Source organism: Panthera uncia (assembly GCF_023721935.1).
Source record: "Panthera uncia isolate 11264 chromosome C1 unlocalized genomic scaffold, Puncia_PCG_1.0 HiC_scaffold_4, whole genome shotgun sequence".
Classification (NCBI taxonomy): Eukaryota; Metazoa; Chordata; class Mammalia; order Carnivora; family Felidae; genus Panthera; species Panthera uncia.
The window spans coordinates 6296379-6315504 of record NW_026057585.1 but is presented as its reverse complement, the minus strand read 5'-3'; the positions used below and the strand labels follow the sequence as shown (position 1 = coordinate 6315504).

At 36.2% G+C, this 19126-nt stretch overlaps 1 protein-coding gene across 2 annotated transcripts in view; it reads left to right on the top strand.

Moving 5' to 3' along the window:
* Positions 1-19126, top strand: part of MAN1A2 (mannosidase alpha class 1A member 2) — a 185033-nt gene that overhangs the window by 37021 nt on the left and 128886 nt on the right. For both annotated transcript variants that reach the window (XM_049618376.1, XM_049618377.1), the window contains exons 2-3: positions 1768-2023; positions 9766-9862. In XM_049618376.1, the coding sequence (XP_049474333.1) occupies positions 1768-2023; positions 9766-9862 (353 nt within the window). The remainder of the gene's footprint in view (positions 1-1767; positions 2024-9765; positions 9863-19126) is intronic.

Below are 19126 nucleotides of genomic sequence, written 5' to 3'. Positions count from 1 at the left end.
AATGCTGTCATATTGTTGAGCCGCCATCTCCAGAACTCTTTCATCTTGTAGGAGCTGCAGCTCTACCCATTAACCAGGAACTTCCCATTTCCATTTCCCCCGTCCTTCGGCAGCCACCATTCTCCTTTCTAGGATTTTGATTACTCTGAGTGTCTCATATGGGTGGAATCATACAGTTCTTGTCTTTCTGCCATGGGCTGTGTATAGGATTTTGTGTCAACATAAGCCTTTGCTTCTCCAGGATAAATGTCCAGTGCAGTTGCTAAATTTTGTGATAGTTGCGTGTTTAGTTTCTTTCTTTTTTTTTTTTTTTAATTTTTTTTTTAACGTTTATTTATTTTTGAGACAGAGAGAGACAGAGCATGAATGGGGGAGGGGCAGAGAGAGAGGGAGACACAGAATTGGAAGCAGGCTCCAGGCTCTGAGCCATCAGCCCAGAGCCCGACGCGGGGCTCGAACTCACAGACCGCGAGATCGTGACCTGAGCTGAAGTTGGCCGCTTAACCGACTGAGCCACCCAGGCGCCCCAACGTGTTTAGTTTCTTAAGAAACCACTAACCTTTTCCAGAGTGGCTGTACCATTTTATATTCCCACCAGCAATGTTGTGGATCCAGCTGTGTGCAGAGTTTGAATTAAATTTCTGGAGAGGGGACTCTGCTGACTATGGAGTTAGATATTTACCCTTAGAGGAGTCATCATTGGCTGATTTGGAAAATAGTAACTACCACTCTTGTATTCATTCGTGTGGATTGGGGCAGATGGGTGGAGAGAAGATTGAGCTCTCACAAAACTAGGGCTGGGTGAAAGACCCTGTAGGCGTCCCCTGCGGTAGTGGTTTCCAAATCTGTGTGCATACCAGAATTCCTCAGAGGATTTCTTAATAATACACATTCATGGGTTTCATACAGACCTACCGAATTGGAATCTGTATTTTTAACGAGGGCTCAAGGGAGTTTTAAGCATTCTGCCCACATCAGTTGGGAATTGTGTGTTTTTTTTTTTTTTTTTTAATTTAATGTTTATTTATTTTTGAGACAGAGAGACACAAAGCATGAACGGGGGAGGGTCAGAGAGAGGGAGACACAGAATCTGAAACAGGCTCCGGGCTCTGAGCTGTCAGCATAGAGCCCAACGCGGGGCTTGAACTCACGGACCACAAGATCATGACCTGAGCTGAAGTCGGCCGCTCAACTGACTGAAGCCACCCAGGCGCCCCGGGAATTGTGTTTTAAGATCTATGGTATTTCCACAATGTGAAAGTTTTAGAAGCATGTCTTGTACTATGTAACAAATGAAAAATTTCCTGAGCTCTTATCTTTTCCACTTATCTCTTTCCTTGACCCCATATTTATATTTTTGTCCCCTCTTCATACTTAACTCTGTTACTAATTTTCTCTCCCCCATCTAGTTTTCTCTCTGGTTTGTCTCTCTGCCCCTCTCCCCCTCCCTTCTCTCCTTCTCCCACTTTTCCTTTTTCATGTGTCTTCTGACAAGTTACCGATTGCTCTTTTGGTCCTGCAATTGTAACTTTCTTTCTAGGTTCCCTCTTCTCCAGGCTTGTAGAGTGTTTACTGTTTAGCACCCAGGGCTTATACCAAGTTACATTTATCCTGTAGGGGCAGATAGAGCTGGGTCTCTCACAGATCATCCTTACCTTTTAATGGCAGGAGTAGAAAACATCTACCAGGGTTTGGTGGAGGAAACTTTAAATTTTATATTGAAGTAATTAAGGGTTATTCTTAACTAGTCTTATTTTCTTCTCACAGGGAAGAAGAAGAACGTTTGAGAAATAAAATTCGAGCTGATCACGAGAAGGCCCTGGAAGAAGCAAAAGAAAAATTAAAAAAGTCGAGAGAGGAAATCCGAGCAGAAATTCAGACAGAGAAAAATAAGGTAGTCCAAGAAATGAAGACAAAAGAGAAGAAGCCACTGCCACCAGTCCCTATACCAAATCTAATAGGAATAGATGGTGGAGACCCAGAAGATAATGACATAAGAAAGAAAAGGGAAAAAATTAAAGAGGTAATAAGCTGAGATTTATGATATGGAATGGTTATGGCGTTTGACTGGATTTTAATATATATGAACATTTGTATCATCTGTGGTGTCATACTTTTTCTTGTTTTTGGGTCATGGTCGTAGTTCAGATTCCAAGCCTTGGCAGTAAAGGCTAGAACTCACTCTTTCTTAATATGGATTGTAATATTATTGGACACTTAAAATTTTGATATAATGTTTGGATTGTTATACCATTCTGTATTGAGAGATCTTTTGATAGTCAGCATTTTATAAATAATGTAGACTAGATCTGTAAATAATTTATCATTGAATAGGAAATTTCTTAAGGGTTTACTTACAAGGGACTCTGCTAGATACTATGCAAATCTCCTCATAAACATGCTCCTGAAAAGTTAACATTATATCTGCCATCTTTTAAGGAATGGGTCATGAAACCCCTCAACCACACTGCAGATTCCTTCCAAACAGTCTCAATGGATTGAGGAATGGGAAGCGGTTGACCTCAGAATTCTTTAAATTGTTTAATCTCAGAAGTCTTTCAATTTGTTATTCTAAGAATTACTTGGAGATAAAGACAATAGCAGAGAGGGGAAAGTCTGGTGAATATTACAGTTAAATTTTGTTAATTAGAACTCCTGCTAATTCTTGGTAGAGTTTGCAGTTGCAGTGCCTGTGAAAAAAAAGATTTTGTCAGGTTGTAACAGCATCAACAATATTTCAAAGGGATTGTTTATCATAAAATAAGATGATAAGTTTAGTTCAAATAGTCAGATATGTATTCAAATATATTCTAATAATGAACATGGAAGATTTAGTAGATTCTTTAAGCTTGACCTTATGAATTAGTGTAAGAACTTGACCTTGATGGAATTGTGAAATAGAACTGTACTCTGGATCCTGGAGTCTGTTTTATGCACTGGCTACTAAAGGATTTAGACTGTATTGGGGAAACATTGACAGGTTGTTGTGGGGTTTTTGTTGTTGTTTGTTTTTTGAGATGCCTGACTTTTTTTTTTAGATGTCATTAGAATTTATTGAAATATTTTCTTATGTATATAATAATTCAAATAACAGTGTGTGTTTAGAAGATTCCCAAGACCACCTACAGCCTCAGTGATTGCTAGAAGTACTCCCAGAACTCAGCAAAGCTGTTATATTCATGATTTTGGTTTATTACAGCAGTAGGCAACAGATTAAAATTAGTAATAGAAAAAGCTTATAGGACGGAGTCCAGGAGACATCAGATGCACGTTACTAGTTGTCCTTTTCCGGTGGACACTGCTTAATTCTTCCAGCAGTGTTGTGTGATGCTGTGTATGAAATATCACCAACAAGGGAAGTTCACCTGAGCCTTGGTGTCCAGGGTTTTTATTTGAGATTCATTCTTTAGGCGTGGCTGAACTTAGTTCTCCCAAGTCCTCCAAAGGTCAGGCTGATACCATGTGGCCCAAGGCTGCCACCATAAATCACATTGTGAACATGAACTGACATGGCCCAAAGCTTCATTTAAATGAAGATATTCTTGACAGACAGGATAATAAAATTTTAGCAGTTATTTTCCAGGAGTCTGGCACAGGACATATCTTTCTTTAGGATGTACAGGGTTTGGACAACTCAGACCTGGTGAGTTAACCCTTTAAAGCACACCACAATATCCGGTATTTTTACAAGCCAATGCCTGTATAGGCTCCTATTAAACATTATCGATACTGGCTTAACACACAGAGAAAGTTGAAATTTAAGCTGGTGGTGAAAGAAGCTAACAAGGGGCAAGGTGATATGAATGGCAGGATACCTGAGCATTTCAAGAATTAGAGACATTGTTTACCTCTGAAGGCAGGGGTAAAATGAAATTGGAAAGGGATTATTTGAAAATTTTAAGAGTTGCTCTTAACTCCTAGATCCTCAGTTCTCTAGTTTTGGCATCCTAGCTGCTGCCCTCCCTTCCCCAACAGAACACTAAAGTTTACCTTTTGGAGGGATGAATTAGGGAAGATCTGGATTTGGGGAATACCAGGTATGGCTGAGGGAAAACAAAAAAAGTGGCTAAGGTGGAGGGAATTAAGTGAAAAATGTTCTGAATATATTAAGACTGCTTTCTTGTGAGCTCTCAGAATTCTGACAGCCAGGTGTGTATTCAATAAGCAGGAGAGTGGATGACTTCTCTTTGAAGAGACTGGCCCAAGACAAAAGAGTCTTCTACACTGTTCCTCAGTGAAACACCACTGGGTGTCACCTGTGCTCCCTAACTAAGATGAGGCTCAGTTCAAGTCCTGCTTGTTTACTGATAGCCTTTAATTATCATTTGTTTCCTTCTTATGTGAAGAACAAAGATTACCAGGCATTTCAGGAAAGTTTCTCACATTAGAGAATAAAACAGATGGAAGAAAGGAATTCAGAGAATACAGAAACAATACAGGGAGGAGAAAAAAACAAAAGCATTAACATCATTGGAGTGACAAAAAATGGAACTCATAAAGTGAGAAAAATAAGTTCTGAAAAGGAACATTTATAGCATACGAAGGAGCTTTTGGAAATAAAAAGTGTGATAGAATTTTAAAATTCAGTAGAAGAGTTGGAAGATACAATTGAGCAAATCTCTCAGTAGAACAAAGAGATTGAGAAAACAAGAAAATAAGATCAGTCAAGAACATCTAACAGGTGATTAGATAGAGGAAAAAGGAGGAGAAGAAATCAAAGAAACAATTTAAGAAAATTGGCTGAAACTAAAGAATGTGAGTTTACAGATTGAGAGGACCTGTTAGGCATAGAACAACAGTGAGCAACAAACAAACAAACAAAAAGAGAGACTTCTACTGAAATTTTAGAAAAATAGGCATTCAAAAACAGATCGTAGGGGCACTTGGGTGGCTCAGTCAGTTAAGTGTCCAACTCTTGATTTTGGCTCAGATCATGATCTCACAGTTGTGAGATCAAGCCTGTGTTGGGCTCTGTGTTGGACATAGAGTCTGCTTAAGATTGTCTCTCTCTCTCTCTCTCTCTCTCTCTCTTTCTCTCTCTCTCTCTCTCTCTCTCTTTCTCTCTCTCTCTCTCTTTCTCTCTCTCTCTTTCTCTCTCTCTTTCTCTCTCTCTTTCTCTCTCTCTCTCTCTTTCTCTCTCTCTCCATCTCCCTCCATCCCTCCCTCTCCCCCCTTCCCCTCTCCCTGTCTCTACCCATACCCCCTACACACATGCACACTTCTTCTCAAAAAAAAAAAAAAATAATAATAATAATAATAGTGATCCTAAAAGTTTAGGGAGAAAAAAAAGGCTCCACTCAAAAGATGGGATTGTACATAATGGCACCTCAGATTCCTCAGTCACAATTTTGGAAACTGGAAGAGAGTGGAGCAATGGCTTAGAAAGAATGATCTATTCAGCCAATTTATGAATCAAATCTGAGAGTAAATTTAGTCATTTTCTCAGATTGCTATCGGAAAATATGCTTCAGCACAAAAATAGGAAGAGAAGGGCTTTTGGCAATAGGGGATCTGTCACTAGAGAGAGAAAGGAAGGGCGCTTTCTGGATGGTGAATAAGAGACTCAGCAGGGTGACTGCTGTGCTTTGGGCAGAGCTTAGAGCTGGAGGGTGGAGAGCTTCAGGAAGGATTGGTACATCAGAGAATAAAATGGAACTGATAGTCTTATCTGGTGTGTTTGATTATACTGAGACAAGTTTTGAAGCTCAAGTATAATTTGGAAGTAAATTCAGAATTGATACATTAAAAACCTAAGCAAACAAAGAAACTCAAACCCTCAGACAAGTAGGTAACAGCAGGAAAAACAAAAGTTGAATAAAATAGTGTGATAATTATAAGAAAAACATGTTGTTATTTAAATTGGGAGGATGTGGGCGGAGAAATCTATGTGGGGAAGTTTACGTGGAGATAGTAGTGGCATAAGAAAGCTAAATTACCGTAACTATAGGAGAGTACAGTAAATATCTAAATGCTGAAATAGCACTGTAGACTATATTTCAGAATATCGTCTTAGAAAAAATCAGGTGAAAGAGTTTAACTGCCCCAGGAGAGTGGGAATTATGAGTGGAGAATATATGGCAGACTATTAGATTTCTTTTAAGAATCAGCTTTATTGAGGCGTAATGTGTATACAATAAAATGTACCTGTTTTAAGAGTACTGCTTGTTAAAAATATAAAAGAGTACTGCTTGGTTATGGGTTTTGACAGATGTATACACCTGTATAACAGCAACTATTATCAAGATGTGAATACGTTTACAGTCTCAAAATGGCTTTCTTGTGCCCTTCTCTGGTCAGTCTACTCTTTGGTCCCCGGCAACCACTGATCTGTTTCTAGGCATTGCAGATTAGACTGGTCTTTTCTAGAGTTTCAGTGAGGTGGAATCATAAAGTATGTGATACTTTGTTTCTGGACTTTCGCTCAGCATAATTTTTTTGAGATTCATCTATGTAGATTGCACATGAAGGTAATTTTTATCTTAACAGTATTCTGTTGTTATATGCAGGTACAGTAGTTTGTTTTATTTATTCACCTGTTGAATGGTTCAACATTTGATCCAGTTTTTGGCTACTAGGAATAAAGTTGGCAACGAGCACTTGTGTGTCAGTATTTGTGTGGGTACATGTTTAAGTTTTAGTTTTGACATTTCAGTCTGTGATCTGTTGCCAGTTAATTTTTTATTGTCTGAAGTAAGGGTGCACTTCAGTTTTTGCCCGTAGGGCTTTCTAGCTGTTCAGCATCATTTGTTGAAATGATCCTTTTCCTATTGAATTACCTTGGCACTTTATTTTTTTTTTTTCAATATATGAAATTTATTGTCAAATTGGTTTCCATACAACACCCAGTGCTCATCCCAAAAGGTGCCCTCCTCAATACCCATCACCCGCCCTCCCCTCCCTCCCACCCCCCATCAACCCTCAGTTTGTTCTCAGTTTTTAACAGTCTCTTATGTTTTGGCTCTCTCCCACTCTAACCTTTTTTTTTTTTTTTTTCCCCCTTCCCTTCCCCCATGGGTTTCTGTTAAGTTTCTTAGGATCCACATAAGAGTGAAACCATATGGTATCTGTCTTTCTCTGTATGGCTTATTTCACTTAGCATCACACTCTCCAGTTCCATCCACGTTGCTACAAAGGGCCATATTTCGTTCTTTCTCATTGCCATGTAGTACTCCATTGTGTATATAAACCACAGTTTCTTTATCCATACATCAGTTGATGGACATTTAGGCTCTTTCCATAATTTGGCTATTGTTGAGAGTGCTGCTATAAATATTGGGGTACAAGTGCCCCTATGCATCAGTACTCCTATATCCCTTGGGTAAATTCCTAGCAGTGCTATTGCTGGGTCATAGAGTAGGTCTATTTTTAATTTTCTGAGGAACCTCCCCACTGTTTTCCAGAGCGGCTGCACCAATTTGCATTCCCACCAACAGTGCAAGAGGGTTCCCGTTTCTCCACATCCTCTCCAGCATCTATAGTCTCCTGATTTGTTCGTTTTGGCCACTCTGACTGGCGTGAAGTGATATCTGAGTGTGGTTTTGATTTGTATTTCCCTGATAAGGAGCAATGTTGAGCATCTTTTCATGCTTGGCACTTTGTTTAAAATCAAATGACAGATTCAGTAGATGTTGAGGCTCTTTCTGGATTCCTACCTGTTCCATTAATCTGTATACTTATCCTTAATGCCAGTAGGACACTGTATTAAAGACTTTAACTTAATAGTAAGCTTTGAAATCAGGTTAAATCCTCAAACTTTGTTCTTTTTAAAAATTGTTTTCATGTTTCTGGGTCCTTTGCCTTTCTAGAATTCACTTTTTTACGTAAAATAAAAGGTTGCTGGGTTTTGATTGGGATTTTACTGAATTTGTGGATGAATTGAGAAGAATTGTTATCTTAACAGTATTCAGTGTTCCATGAGCATGTTACATGTTTCCACTTATTTAGGTTTTCTTTAATTTGTCAGTGTTTATAGTTCTTCATATATAATTTCTTGCACATATTCTATTATGTTTATTCCTAAATATTTCATGTTTTTTGATGCTATTATAAATGGACTTGTTTTTTAATTTCCATTTCTGGTGTTTATTACTAGCATATAGAAATATATTTGACTTTAGTTTTCTGAACTTGTATCCCTGTTAATTTTATTGAAGTTATTATAGTTCTAGTGGGTTATTATTATTATTTTTTAGATTGCTTAGGATTCTCCTTATACATAGTAATGTCCTCTGTGAATAGAGGTGCTTTTCCTTTATCCTTTTTGATTGTTATGCCTTTTATTTCTTGTTACACTGGCTAGGACTTCCAGTACATTATTGAAAATAAATGTGGAGAATGGACATACTTGATTTGTTATCAAGTTGAAGGGTTAAGAATTTAGTCTTAACTATGATGTCAGCTGTAGGTTTTTGAAGATCCCCTTTATTAGATGGCGGGCATTTCCTTATAGTTTATTGAGAGTTTTTATCATGGATGGCTGTTGAATCTTGTCAGGTGCTTCGTCTGCCTCTGTGAAAATGATCGTATGATGTTTTTCCTTTTATTCTAGTAACGTGGATTCTGTTGATTGGCTTTTGAATGTTAAATTAGTCTAGGTTAAAACTAGGTTTTACTGTACTTGATCATTATGTAGTATCCTCTCTAGATTGCTAATTTTGGTTAAGGAATTTTGCATCTGTTTTTGAGATACACTGGTTTTCAGTTTTGTTGTAATATCTTTGTCTGGTTTTGGTGTGTGAATAATGCAAGCTGTAAAAAAGCAAGTTGAGGAATATTTGAATGAGTGATATACTGTTAAATGAATAGATTTTTTTATATACCACAGTTCACTATTAAATAATTCACCTGTTGTATAATTAACAAACTAGTTGATAGTTCAAACTAGTTGATATAAAAAAATATTTACTAGCTAAGTGGCTGTAAACTAGGGCTTCGAGCTTGGCTAAATCCAAGTCTGTAGGTGTTATTGTCAATAATATTCATCTTATCCTTTCGTTTAGTATCTCCACGTTGGGAGAGTGTTAGCCCCCATCAGCCCAAGATAATGTGTTACACAGACCTTGAGATTGCAAAATGAGAGAGTCCCTTTATCTCCTAGTGTCTATAACAATATGCGTAAAAGGACTTGATTGCCACTGCTTGAATCACAGGTACCTAGTCACTGTGATTAGGTCAGGGTTGGCAAACTACAACCCACAGGCCAAATTCTGCCTGCTGTCTATTTTTTAAAAATAAAATTTAGTTGGAGAAGGTATATCCATTTGTTTATGTATTGTCTAAGGCTACTTTTGTGCTATGGTAGCTGCGTTAAGTAATTGCTAGAGACGGTATGGACTGCAAAGCCTGAAGTATTTATTTTAAAGAAGGATTTTGCTGATCTTCAGCCTAAGGGTAAGGAGTTCTCTAGTAATTGGTTGTGGAATCAGAGCCCCTTGATTGACAGTGCCATCGTGATCACAGGGAGGGAAGGGGAGCTATTCCCCAAAGAATTGGCAGTTCCTCAAAGGAAAGAGTGCTGAACAGAGACCTTCTTCCCCAATAAAAAGAACTTGTCTTTTATACCCAAGTTTTTCTTCTCTTGTGTAGACTGAGGTTAAACATGATGATGTGGGTTATCACGCTAGTAAAAAATGTTAATAGAATAATATTCTGATACAGGAGATAACAGGAAGAATGGGTAAGGCTGCAGTGATAGATGATATAGATCGATGAAATAACGGTCTGTAAGTGATGTTAATTGATGGATTATAATTTTTCTTTTCTCAGATGATGAAACATGCCTGGGATAATTATAGGATATATGGATGGGGGCATAATGAACTCAGACCCATTGCAAGGAAAGGACACTCCACTAATATCTTTGGTAAGTTTATCTCTTCTAACTACTGTATCCATCTTTAAAACGGAATCTAAGTTCTTAAGTACTTTCTAAAACCTGAACATTTCTATTATAATTTGAAGCAACATGTATTTTTTTTTTTGCAAGCTTCAGTCAAGATTTCATGCTAGTTGCTTTAGAATATACAGATAATGTGGTGGATTTTTTACCTCTACAGATGTTGTAGTCATTTATCAGTGTTTTGAAGCTTTTTCTGCACTTTTTTCTTTAATGTCAGGGAAGTTAGGTACCTATTTGTAATTCTCTTTCTTCAACACAGTTCTGATACTCCCTGCATTATGAGGGGGAAGAGACGTGAAAGAAAGCAGTAGTGCTCTGTATATATAAAAAAGTCACATGCCCAAGGTGATTTGGTTGGTAAGGTGAGTGGTTGGTAAGGTGAGTGGGTGATACTGTACACTCACAATTCCAAGGGAAAGATTCATTTGTTTGTGGATGGAGGTCTGGGGAATAGCTGTGTTCAGCCTGAGTTCACTCTAACTTTCTAGGTCTCTTGAGCTCACTTCTACTTGTTAAACTTCTCCATTTCAAAAAGTACTTAACAACTTTTACTTAACCTAAGGATAAGTCTTGAGAATCATCAAGCTGTTATTTATTATAGTCTTCACCTCTTTCCCGCATTCTCAATTTTTCTTGATGTAATGGGTATCTTTTAAGTAATAATAGGTGAAGTTAAGAAAATATTGAGGTAGGGAGGCACATGTAACTAGTTATATGCAACGTAGTTATCTTTGCTAATTGTAATGTGCCACCACAGTAACCTAAATCACGGCATTTTTCCTCGTGACATTTGAAAGAGTTTTTCTAATGCTATGATTTCTCTTGTAATTTGTTGCTTGCTTATTTTCTGTAAAACATAAAATGTCTGGAAAGATCATTTCTCTTGGGTTTCAGAGGTGTTGGAATCGAGGAATAATGGAAAAAATTTTTCTTTAGGTCATCAAAGACACCAGAAATATCTTAATACAGTTAACTTAGAATCTGTCACCTAATGAAATAAAGCATATTTCCTTAGCAAAGGTTACAAATGGAAAAGTTCCCATTGTTTTGTGGATGCCACAGTGTGAGACATTAGTGCAGGAAAAGACATTTTATGTTTAATGGTTAATTAAAATTAGATCCTCTTTTCAAGTAAATATTTTTTTCAGTATTAAACTCTTCGGTAAACTGTTAGTCCTTCTAAAGGATTAGAGTATAAATGTGTAAAATAAAAGTTGCATGTTAATTTTCTACTTCTTTTTTAAACCGTATTTCTCAGAACATAAACTGTATTAACATTTGTCAAATGGATACGGGTCCTAGGCAAAATAGTTGGTAAGTTTATTAATTTTGAGAGAGAGAGACAGAGAGAGCAACCAGGGGAGAGGTGGAGAGAGAGAAAATCCCAAGCAGGCTCCTCGCTGACAGTGCTGAGCCTGACGCAGGGCTGGAACTCACAAACCCTGAGATCATGACCTAAGCTGAGACCAAGAATCTGACGCTTAACTGACTGAGCCACCCAGGTGCCCCTGTTTTGTTTTGTGTTGTTTTTGTTTTGTTTCGTTTTACTTTAGGAGAAGTCTAACTGAGTGGTAATAGTTCTGAGTGTCTGATTTGATGTCCCAAATTCAGTATGTCTTTAAGAATCAGAATCTTAGAATTGAAAGAAACTTCAAAAGTCTAGCCTCTCTATTGTAGGAATATACAGGCGAGTATTGAAACTTTACTTACAGTATTTGAGATTACATGGAAAAGAACTTAAAAACGTGTTCTTTTCCATTTTACTAGCGTCAATTATTAAAAAATTCTTTTATGTGGTAACTGAAATAAGCATTCCTCTGACTTCTATCTGGTTAGTCCTTGGCATCATAGGATTCTTTATGTGCAGATAACAGAAAATCCATTTCAAAATGGCTTAAACTAAAGTAAATTTAATAAGCTCAATGAAGTCCTAGCATAGATTGGAGTCCAGCTAAGCTTTTTATTTATGTCTTTTCTCCGTTTTCCTCTGTGTGTTGATATCTTCAGGCTGGCTTCTTAGCAAGACGGCTGCCTCAGTGTGAAGCTGTATATATACGTACTACCACATCTGTAGAGCAGAGAGCACTTGGTTTTCGTAGAAACTTCGTTGACTCATTGTTTCTTGTCTCAAATTGGCTTTTGTGCCCATTCTCGAACCAAATGCTACTTCCAGAAGGATGGCGTATATTCTTTTGGTTTTGCCCCGTGAAGGCAAACTCCTGGAGCTAGTGAGTGAGAAGAAAATGTTGCTGGATGTAAATTAGCACTGATACTAATTATTCCAACAGTAATTAATGGAATGAATTCTTTTTACTTAGATATACTGAAGAATTAAGAGTTTTGTTAGGAATAGGTCTTCTCGCCCTTAAAGGGAAGAATTTTGATTTGGAAAAGAGTGTTAACTTTGCAGTGCTTTTTGAAGTGTGCCTTTATTTTCTCTATACGTGTCTGTGTCTGTGTATGTAGGTATATTTATGTATAAATTCTTTTTGCTATTTCTAACTTAACTGGCTTATGACTTCTAATATTTTGTTGAGGATTTTTGCACTTATCTTTTGCATTTATATTGCTCTGTATTTTTCTTACATTATCTTTGTCTTGTTTTGGTATCCAGGTAATGTCTCATAAAATGAATTTGGAAGTGTTCTCTGCTCTTTATTTTTCCGGAAGATAGTGTTTAACATTGATTTTATTTTCTTCTTCAGTGTTGATAGTATTCACCAGTGAAGCCATCTGCATCTAGAGATTTTTTTCCCCCCCCGGGAGGTTTTTAAACTGAAAATTCAGTTTCTTTAACAGTAAGGACCAATCAGCTTATCTACAGTTGACTCTTGAACAACATGGGTTTGAACTGCATGGGTCTACTCTATATATAGGGTGTTTTGTTTTTTTTTTTTTTTTTTGATAAATACAGTACAGTAGTGTCAATGCATTTTCTCTTATGATTTTATTAATAACTTTTTTCTATCATACTTTATTGTAAGAATGTAGTTTAATTATAAACTAAATTTAATTCTAAACATTGTCTATTAAGACAGTGTGTGTTAATCAACTATTATCAGTAGGCATCTAGTAAACAGTAGTAGGCTATTAGTACTTAAGTTTTTGGGGAGTCAAGTTATATGGGTTTTTGACTGCATTGTGGTCAGCATCCTTAACCCCAGGCTTCTTCAAGGACCAACTGTATTTCTTTCAGGGTGAGTTTTGGTAGTTTATGGTTTTTGAGGAATTGGTCCATTTCATCTTAGTTATTGATTTTATGTGCATAGAGTGTTTGGAGTATTGCCTTGCTATCTTTTGGATGTCTGTGGCAGCTGTAGAGATAATCCCCTTTCATTCCTGATATTAGTAATTCGTATTTTCTCTCTTTCTCTTTGTCCTGCTAGAAGCTTGGTTTCATTGATCTTTTTAAAAAATTTATCATGGTTCACTTTATTTTTTTATTCAAGTAATAACATAGAGTGTATACTAATTTCTAGTGTACAATATAATGACTCAGCAATTCTGTACGTTAGTCAGTGCTCATCGTGGTAAGTGTACTCCTTAATCCTCTTTACCTCTTTCATCCATCCCCTGCCCACCTTCCCTCTGGCAACCACCAGTTTGTTCTCTGTGTGTTTTTTTGTTTGTCTCTTTTATTTTGTTTTATTTCTTAAATTCCACATAGGAGTGAAATCATATGGTATTTGTCTTCCTCAAGCTGACTTATTTCACTTAGTATTATATCCTCTTGATCCATCCATGTTGTTGCAAATGGCAAGATTTCATTCTTTTTGATGGCTGAGTAATTTTCTATTGTATTGCTTTTATCTTGGCTTTTATAAATAATGCTGCAATAAACATAGGAGTGCACATATCTTTTTAAATTTGTGTTTCCATTTTCTTTGGATAAATACCCAGTAGTGGAATTACTGGATCATATGATAATTCTATTTTTCATTTATTGAGGAACCTCCATACTGTTTTTCACAGTTGGTGCACCAGTCTGTATTCCCACTAATAGTACATGAGGGTTCCTTTTTCTTCACATCCTCGTCATCTCTTGTTATTTCTTATGTTTTTGGTTCTAGCCATTATGACAGGTGTGAGGTGATATAACTCATTGTGGTTTTGATTTGCATTTTCCTGATGATGAGCAATGTTGAGCATCCTTTCATGTGTCTGCTGGCCATCTATATGTCTTCTTTGGAAAAATGTCTATTTGTTGATCTTTTTAATATTTTCTTTATGTTTTTCATTTCTTTGATTTCTGCTCTTTACCATTTTGTTTCTTTTGCAGTTTTGAGTTGATTTAGCTCTTGCTTTTCTAATTGCTCTAAGTGGAAGCCTGGAGTGTGGATTTGAGATCCTTTTCTCCAATGTAAGCATTTGGTGCTGTACATTTCCTGTAGGTGCTGCTTTAGTTGTATGCTGAAGATTTTGGTATGTTGTGTTCCACTTTCCATTTAATTCAATATGTTTTAAAATTTCTCTTGAGGAACCCTCTTGCCCTGTTGGTGAGAATGCAAACTGGTGCACCCGCTCTGGAGAATAGTATGGAGGTTCCTCAAAAAGTTACAAACAGAACTACCCTATGATTCAGCAGTTGCATTAGTATTAGTAGGTATTTGCCCCAAGGATACCAAAATACTAATTTGAAGGGATACAGGCACCTCGATGTTTATAGCAGCATTATTTAAAATAACAAATTATGGAAAGAGCCTAAATGTCCACTGACTGGATGAATGGGTAAGGAAGATGGGGTATATATATACAATGGAATATTACTCAGTCATCAACAGAGTGAGATTTTGCCATTTGCAGTGATGTGGATGGAGCTACAGAATATTTTGCTAAGTGAAATAAAGTCAGTCAGAGAAAGACAAATACCATATGATTTCACTCGTGTGTGGAATTTAAGAAACAGAACAAATGAACATAGGGGGGAAGAAGAGGCAAACCAAGAAACAGATTCTTTTAACCATAGAGAGCAAACTGATGGCTACCTGAGGGGTGGGGGTACAGGGATGGGTGAAATAGGTGATGGAGATTATGGAGGGCACTCGTTGTGATGAGCACTGGGTATCCTGTGTAAGTATTGAATCACTAAATTCTACACCTGAAACTAATATCGCACTGTATGTTAGCTAACTGGAATTTTTAAACAAAAACTTAATTAAAAAAATAGAAGCACATGGGAAAAGCCATGTATTTTTTCAGCTTGGGGAAGAAAAGTTTCCCTTGAGTAAGTTGCTTAATTTTCAAATGTTCAGAGATTTTCCTTTTATCTTTCTGTCACTGAATTTTAGTTTAATTCCTTTATGGTCAGAGAACACTGTATTTCAGTTCTTTTAAATTGTTGAAGATTTACTTTATGATCCAAAATATAGTCTGTCTTAGTGAATGTTCCATTTGTGCTTGAAAAGAATATATACAAGTGTAGTCTGCTGTTATTGAGTAGAATGTTCTCTTGATGTTAGTTAGATGCCATTGGTTAATGGAATTGTTCAGACTTCCTCTGTGCTTTCTAAATTTCTGTCTAGTAGTTCTATTACTCACTGAGAGAAGGGTGTTGAAGTCTTCAACTGTAATTTTGGATTTGTCTCCTAACCTCATTCAGTTTTGTCAGTTTTTGCTTCATACATTTCTTATATTCATATATTCTTGTTAAGTGTTTACACCTTTAGGATTGTTATATCTTCTTGGTAGCACCACAAAAGCCTTAATACCATAACCAGACACTGATATTACAAGCAAAGGAAACTGTAGACCTATGCCCCTCATGGATATAGACACAAAAATCTTTAACCATGTATTAGTAAATCTAATTCAGCAAATGTAAAATGAATAGTAACTCATGATTATTACATGGTGGGTTTAATATCTAGAAGTTAGTCGATATAATTGAAAATATTAAGGGAATAAAAGAGAAGAACCATATGATCATTTCAGTAGATGCAGAAAAAGCATTTAACAACACTCAGGATCAATCCATTATAAAAACTCTTAGCAGACTTGGTTAGAAGGGAACTTCTTCAACCTGATTAAAGACATTAAAACACACACCCCAAGATGAAACAAATGGAAAAAATTTGCCACATGCCTCGTGTTGAAAGACTAGATATTTTCCCCTAAGATTATGAATTAGGCAAGGATGTCTGCTCTCTCACTTTGTGTAACTTTGTAGATGAGCTCCTAACCAGTACATTAAAGCAAGGAAAAGACAAAAGTATAAAGTTTGGAAATGAAGAAGTAATACTGTCTTTACTTGTAGTCAACGTGATTATTCATGCAGAAAGTCTTAAGAAATCTACTAAAAAACAACAATAAAGTCCTAGGTTGAATACAGTTTAGTAAGGTCATAGGATACAAGTTTAATATACAAAATAAATTATATTAAAAAAATTTTTTTAAGTTTATTTATTTTGAGAGAGGGAGTGTGCGAGTGGGGTAGGGGCAGAGAGAGAGGGTGAGAGAGAATCCCAAGCAGGCTCAGAGCCTGCTGTGGGGTTCAAACTCGTGAACTGCAAGATCATGACCTGAGCCAAAATCAAGATCTGGGTGCTTAACCAGCTGAGACACCCAGGCGCCCCAATAGATTGTATTTCTGTATACTGGTAAATAGTCAAAATGCAGTTTAAAAATAATGTCGTTTGTAGTAGCATCAAAAAATATGAACTGCACGTAGGTGAATTTAACAAAATATGTGTAAAATTCACACACTTAAAACTGATTATTGAGAGAAGTTTGAAAGGACAGAGATGCCATGTTTATGAATTGGAATACTCAGTATTGTTGAGATGTCCCAATCAAAATGACTTTTTGTGTAAATTGATAGTCTGACTCTAAAAATCTGTATAAAAATGCAAAGCTTGGGCAATAGTAAGAATAATTTTTTAAAAGGAAGAACAAAGTTGAAGGATTTATATTACCTTATTTTAAGATTTACTGTAAATCTTAAAGCTGCAGTAATGAAGTAAAGCTGCAGTAATGAAGGCAGTATGGTTTTAGTGTAAGGACAGACACAGAGATCAGTGGCAAAGAACAGAACTCGGACTGCATGTACATTATACGTGGTTCATTAATTTTCAGTAAAGTTGCTTAGGTAAGTCCGTGACTAAACAGGATAGTCTTTCCAATAAATCATGCTGGATCAGCTACATATTCATATAGAAAAATAACAAACCTTGATTCTTCATTGTACATAAAAATTAACTTGAAATGGATCATAGATCTAAGCATAAAAGCAAAAAGTATAAAACGTTCAGTAGAAAGCATTGGAGAAAATCTTTGTGACTTTGAGGTAAGAAAAGAGGTTTTAGAATACAAAAAGCATAAGCCACAAAAGGAGAAAAATGGATAAATTGGACTTCATAAAAATTTCTGCTCTCTGAAAGACATTAATAAAAAGGTAAGTAAGCCCCAAAACTTGGAGAATGTGTTTGTGACACACACAAACACACGTGGATGTGTTCAGAATATATAAATAATTACATGCCAAAGAAAGTTTATGCATAGTCAGTAAGCACATCATTTGTCAGAGAAATTAAAATTGAGACCACAACATAACATCCTATACATTCATATTAGAACGCGTAAAATTACAAAGACCAGCAATACCGAATACTGACAAGGAGGGTGGAACAGCTAGAACTCTCATCCATTGTTGCTGCATGTATAAAGTGGTAGCTCTAGAGAGCTCTTGCACACTGTCCTGTAGAGTTCAACGTCAATTACCATACAGCTTGGCAATTTTACTCCCAAATATGTCCATGATGCTCACAAATGAGATCAGATAGTAGTTTTATTTTTCTTACTGAGATTTTTGCATCCGTGGTATGCAGAATCCATAAATTGAATTTAAACTCTCTTTTCCTTTGTTCTATGAAAGTTTATGTAGGAGTTGCTATCCTTAAAATTAGGGTAGAATCTATTCTATGGAACTTCCAGAGTGTGATACTTTTATAGTGGGTAGCTCTTTGAGAACTTCACAGTTTCCTCTGTTTCTTGGTCTGTTTTGCTTGTTTGCATTTTATGTTTATTTCATAAGTCAGAATCATATATAAAACATATGTTTTTATATAGTATACATTACTATTTATATTAAACATATAATGCATATATTCTTAGAAAATCATCAGTTTCACTCATTTTTTTTCAAATTTATTGGTACAATATAACTAAAGTGGCCTTTTTATACTTAATTTCCTCAGTATCTGTGTGTTGATGCAGTTTTTTTTTTAATGTTTATTTTTGAGAGAGAGAGAGAGAGAGAGAGAGAGAGAGCGAGCGCACAAGTGGGGGAGGAGCAGAGAAAGGGAGATACAGGATCTGAAGCAGGTTCCAGGCTCTGAGCTGTCAGCACAGATCCCAACATGGGGCTCGAACTCATGATCATGCGATCATGACCTGAGCCGAAGTCATCCTAGGTGCCCAATCCAGTTTTATTTTGTACTTTTGTATTCCCTGACTACTTTCTAGAATTTGTTTAGTGATAGAGTCATTGTATAGTTCTTTTAATAAAACTATCTTTTGAGTTTTGTATTTTTGACAGTTTTCTTTGTTTCTAATTTGTTAATTTTTGCCTTTTCTGATTCTTTTACTTTTTGCTCAAGTTTATCATTCTTTTTCTTCCTTAGAATGTTGTGAATTCAATTATTTTCATTTGTTCTTATTAAATACCATAAAATTTTCAAGTTATGAGTTTTTCTAACAGCTTCATTAGTTGAATCCTATGTTCTCACAATAAAATTTATTAATGTTTTATATGTTTTACAATGTTGTGTTTCACTTCTTCTTTGACCCAAGGGTAGTTTTAGATTTTTAAAAACTTTTTCCAGTTGAAATCTTGAGTTGTCTAGGTAAATAATCCTAGGTAGTAATAGCCAGGAACTCCCAATTTTGCCTTTCTCTTCCTTGGTCTGTTTAGCCCATGGCACAAACCTCTTCTTGTGGAACTAACCAAAATTGGTACAGAACAGGTGGGTCGTCTGGACTTTGTTTTCCAGAGTAGTCAGCACCTTAGAGGAATGTGTACTTCCAGGACTCCATAAATAACTAGAGAACTGAAGCATAACTCTCTATAAAAATTGAAATAACAAAAATAGGTACTCTTAAGGATTTAAAATAAGCATGATAAATATTTTGGAGGAAATACTAATATAAAGAGATACATACTTAAGCAGAGAATTAGAGGTAAGGAGTTTGGGGGTATAAGCCATCATTTGGTACTTTATGTTGAAGAGTTGA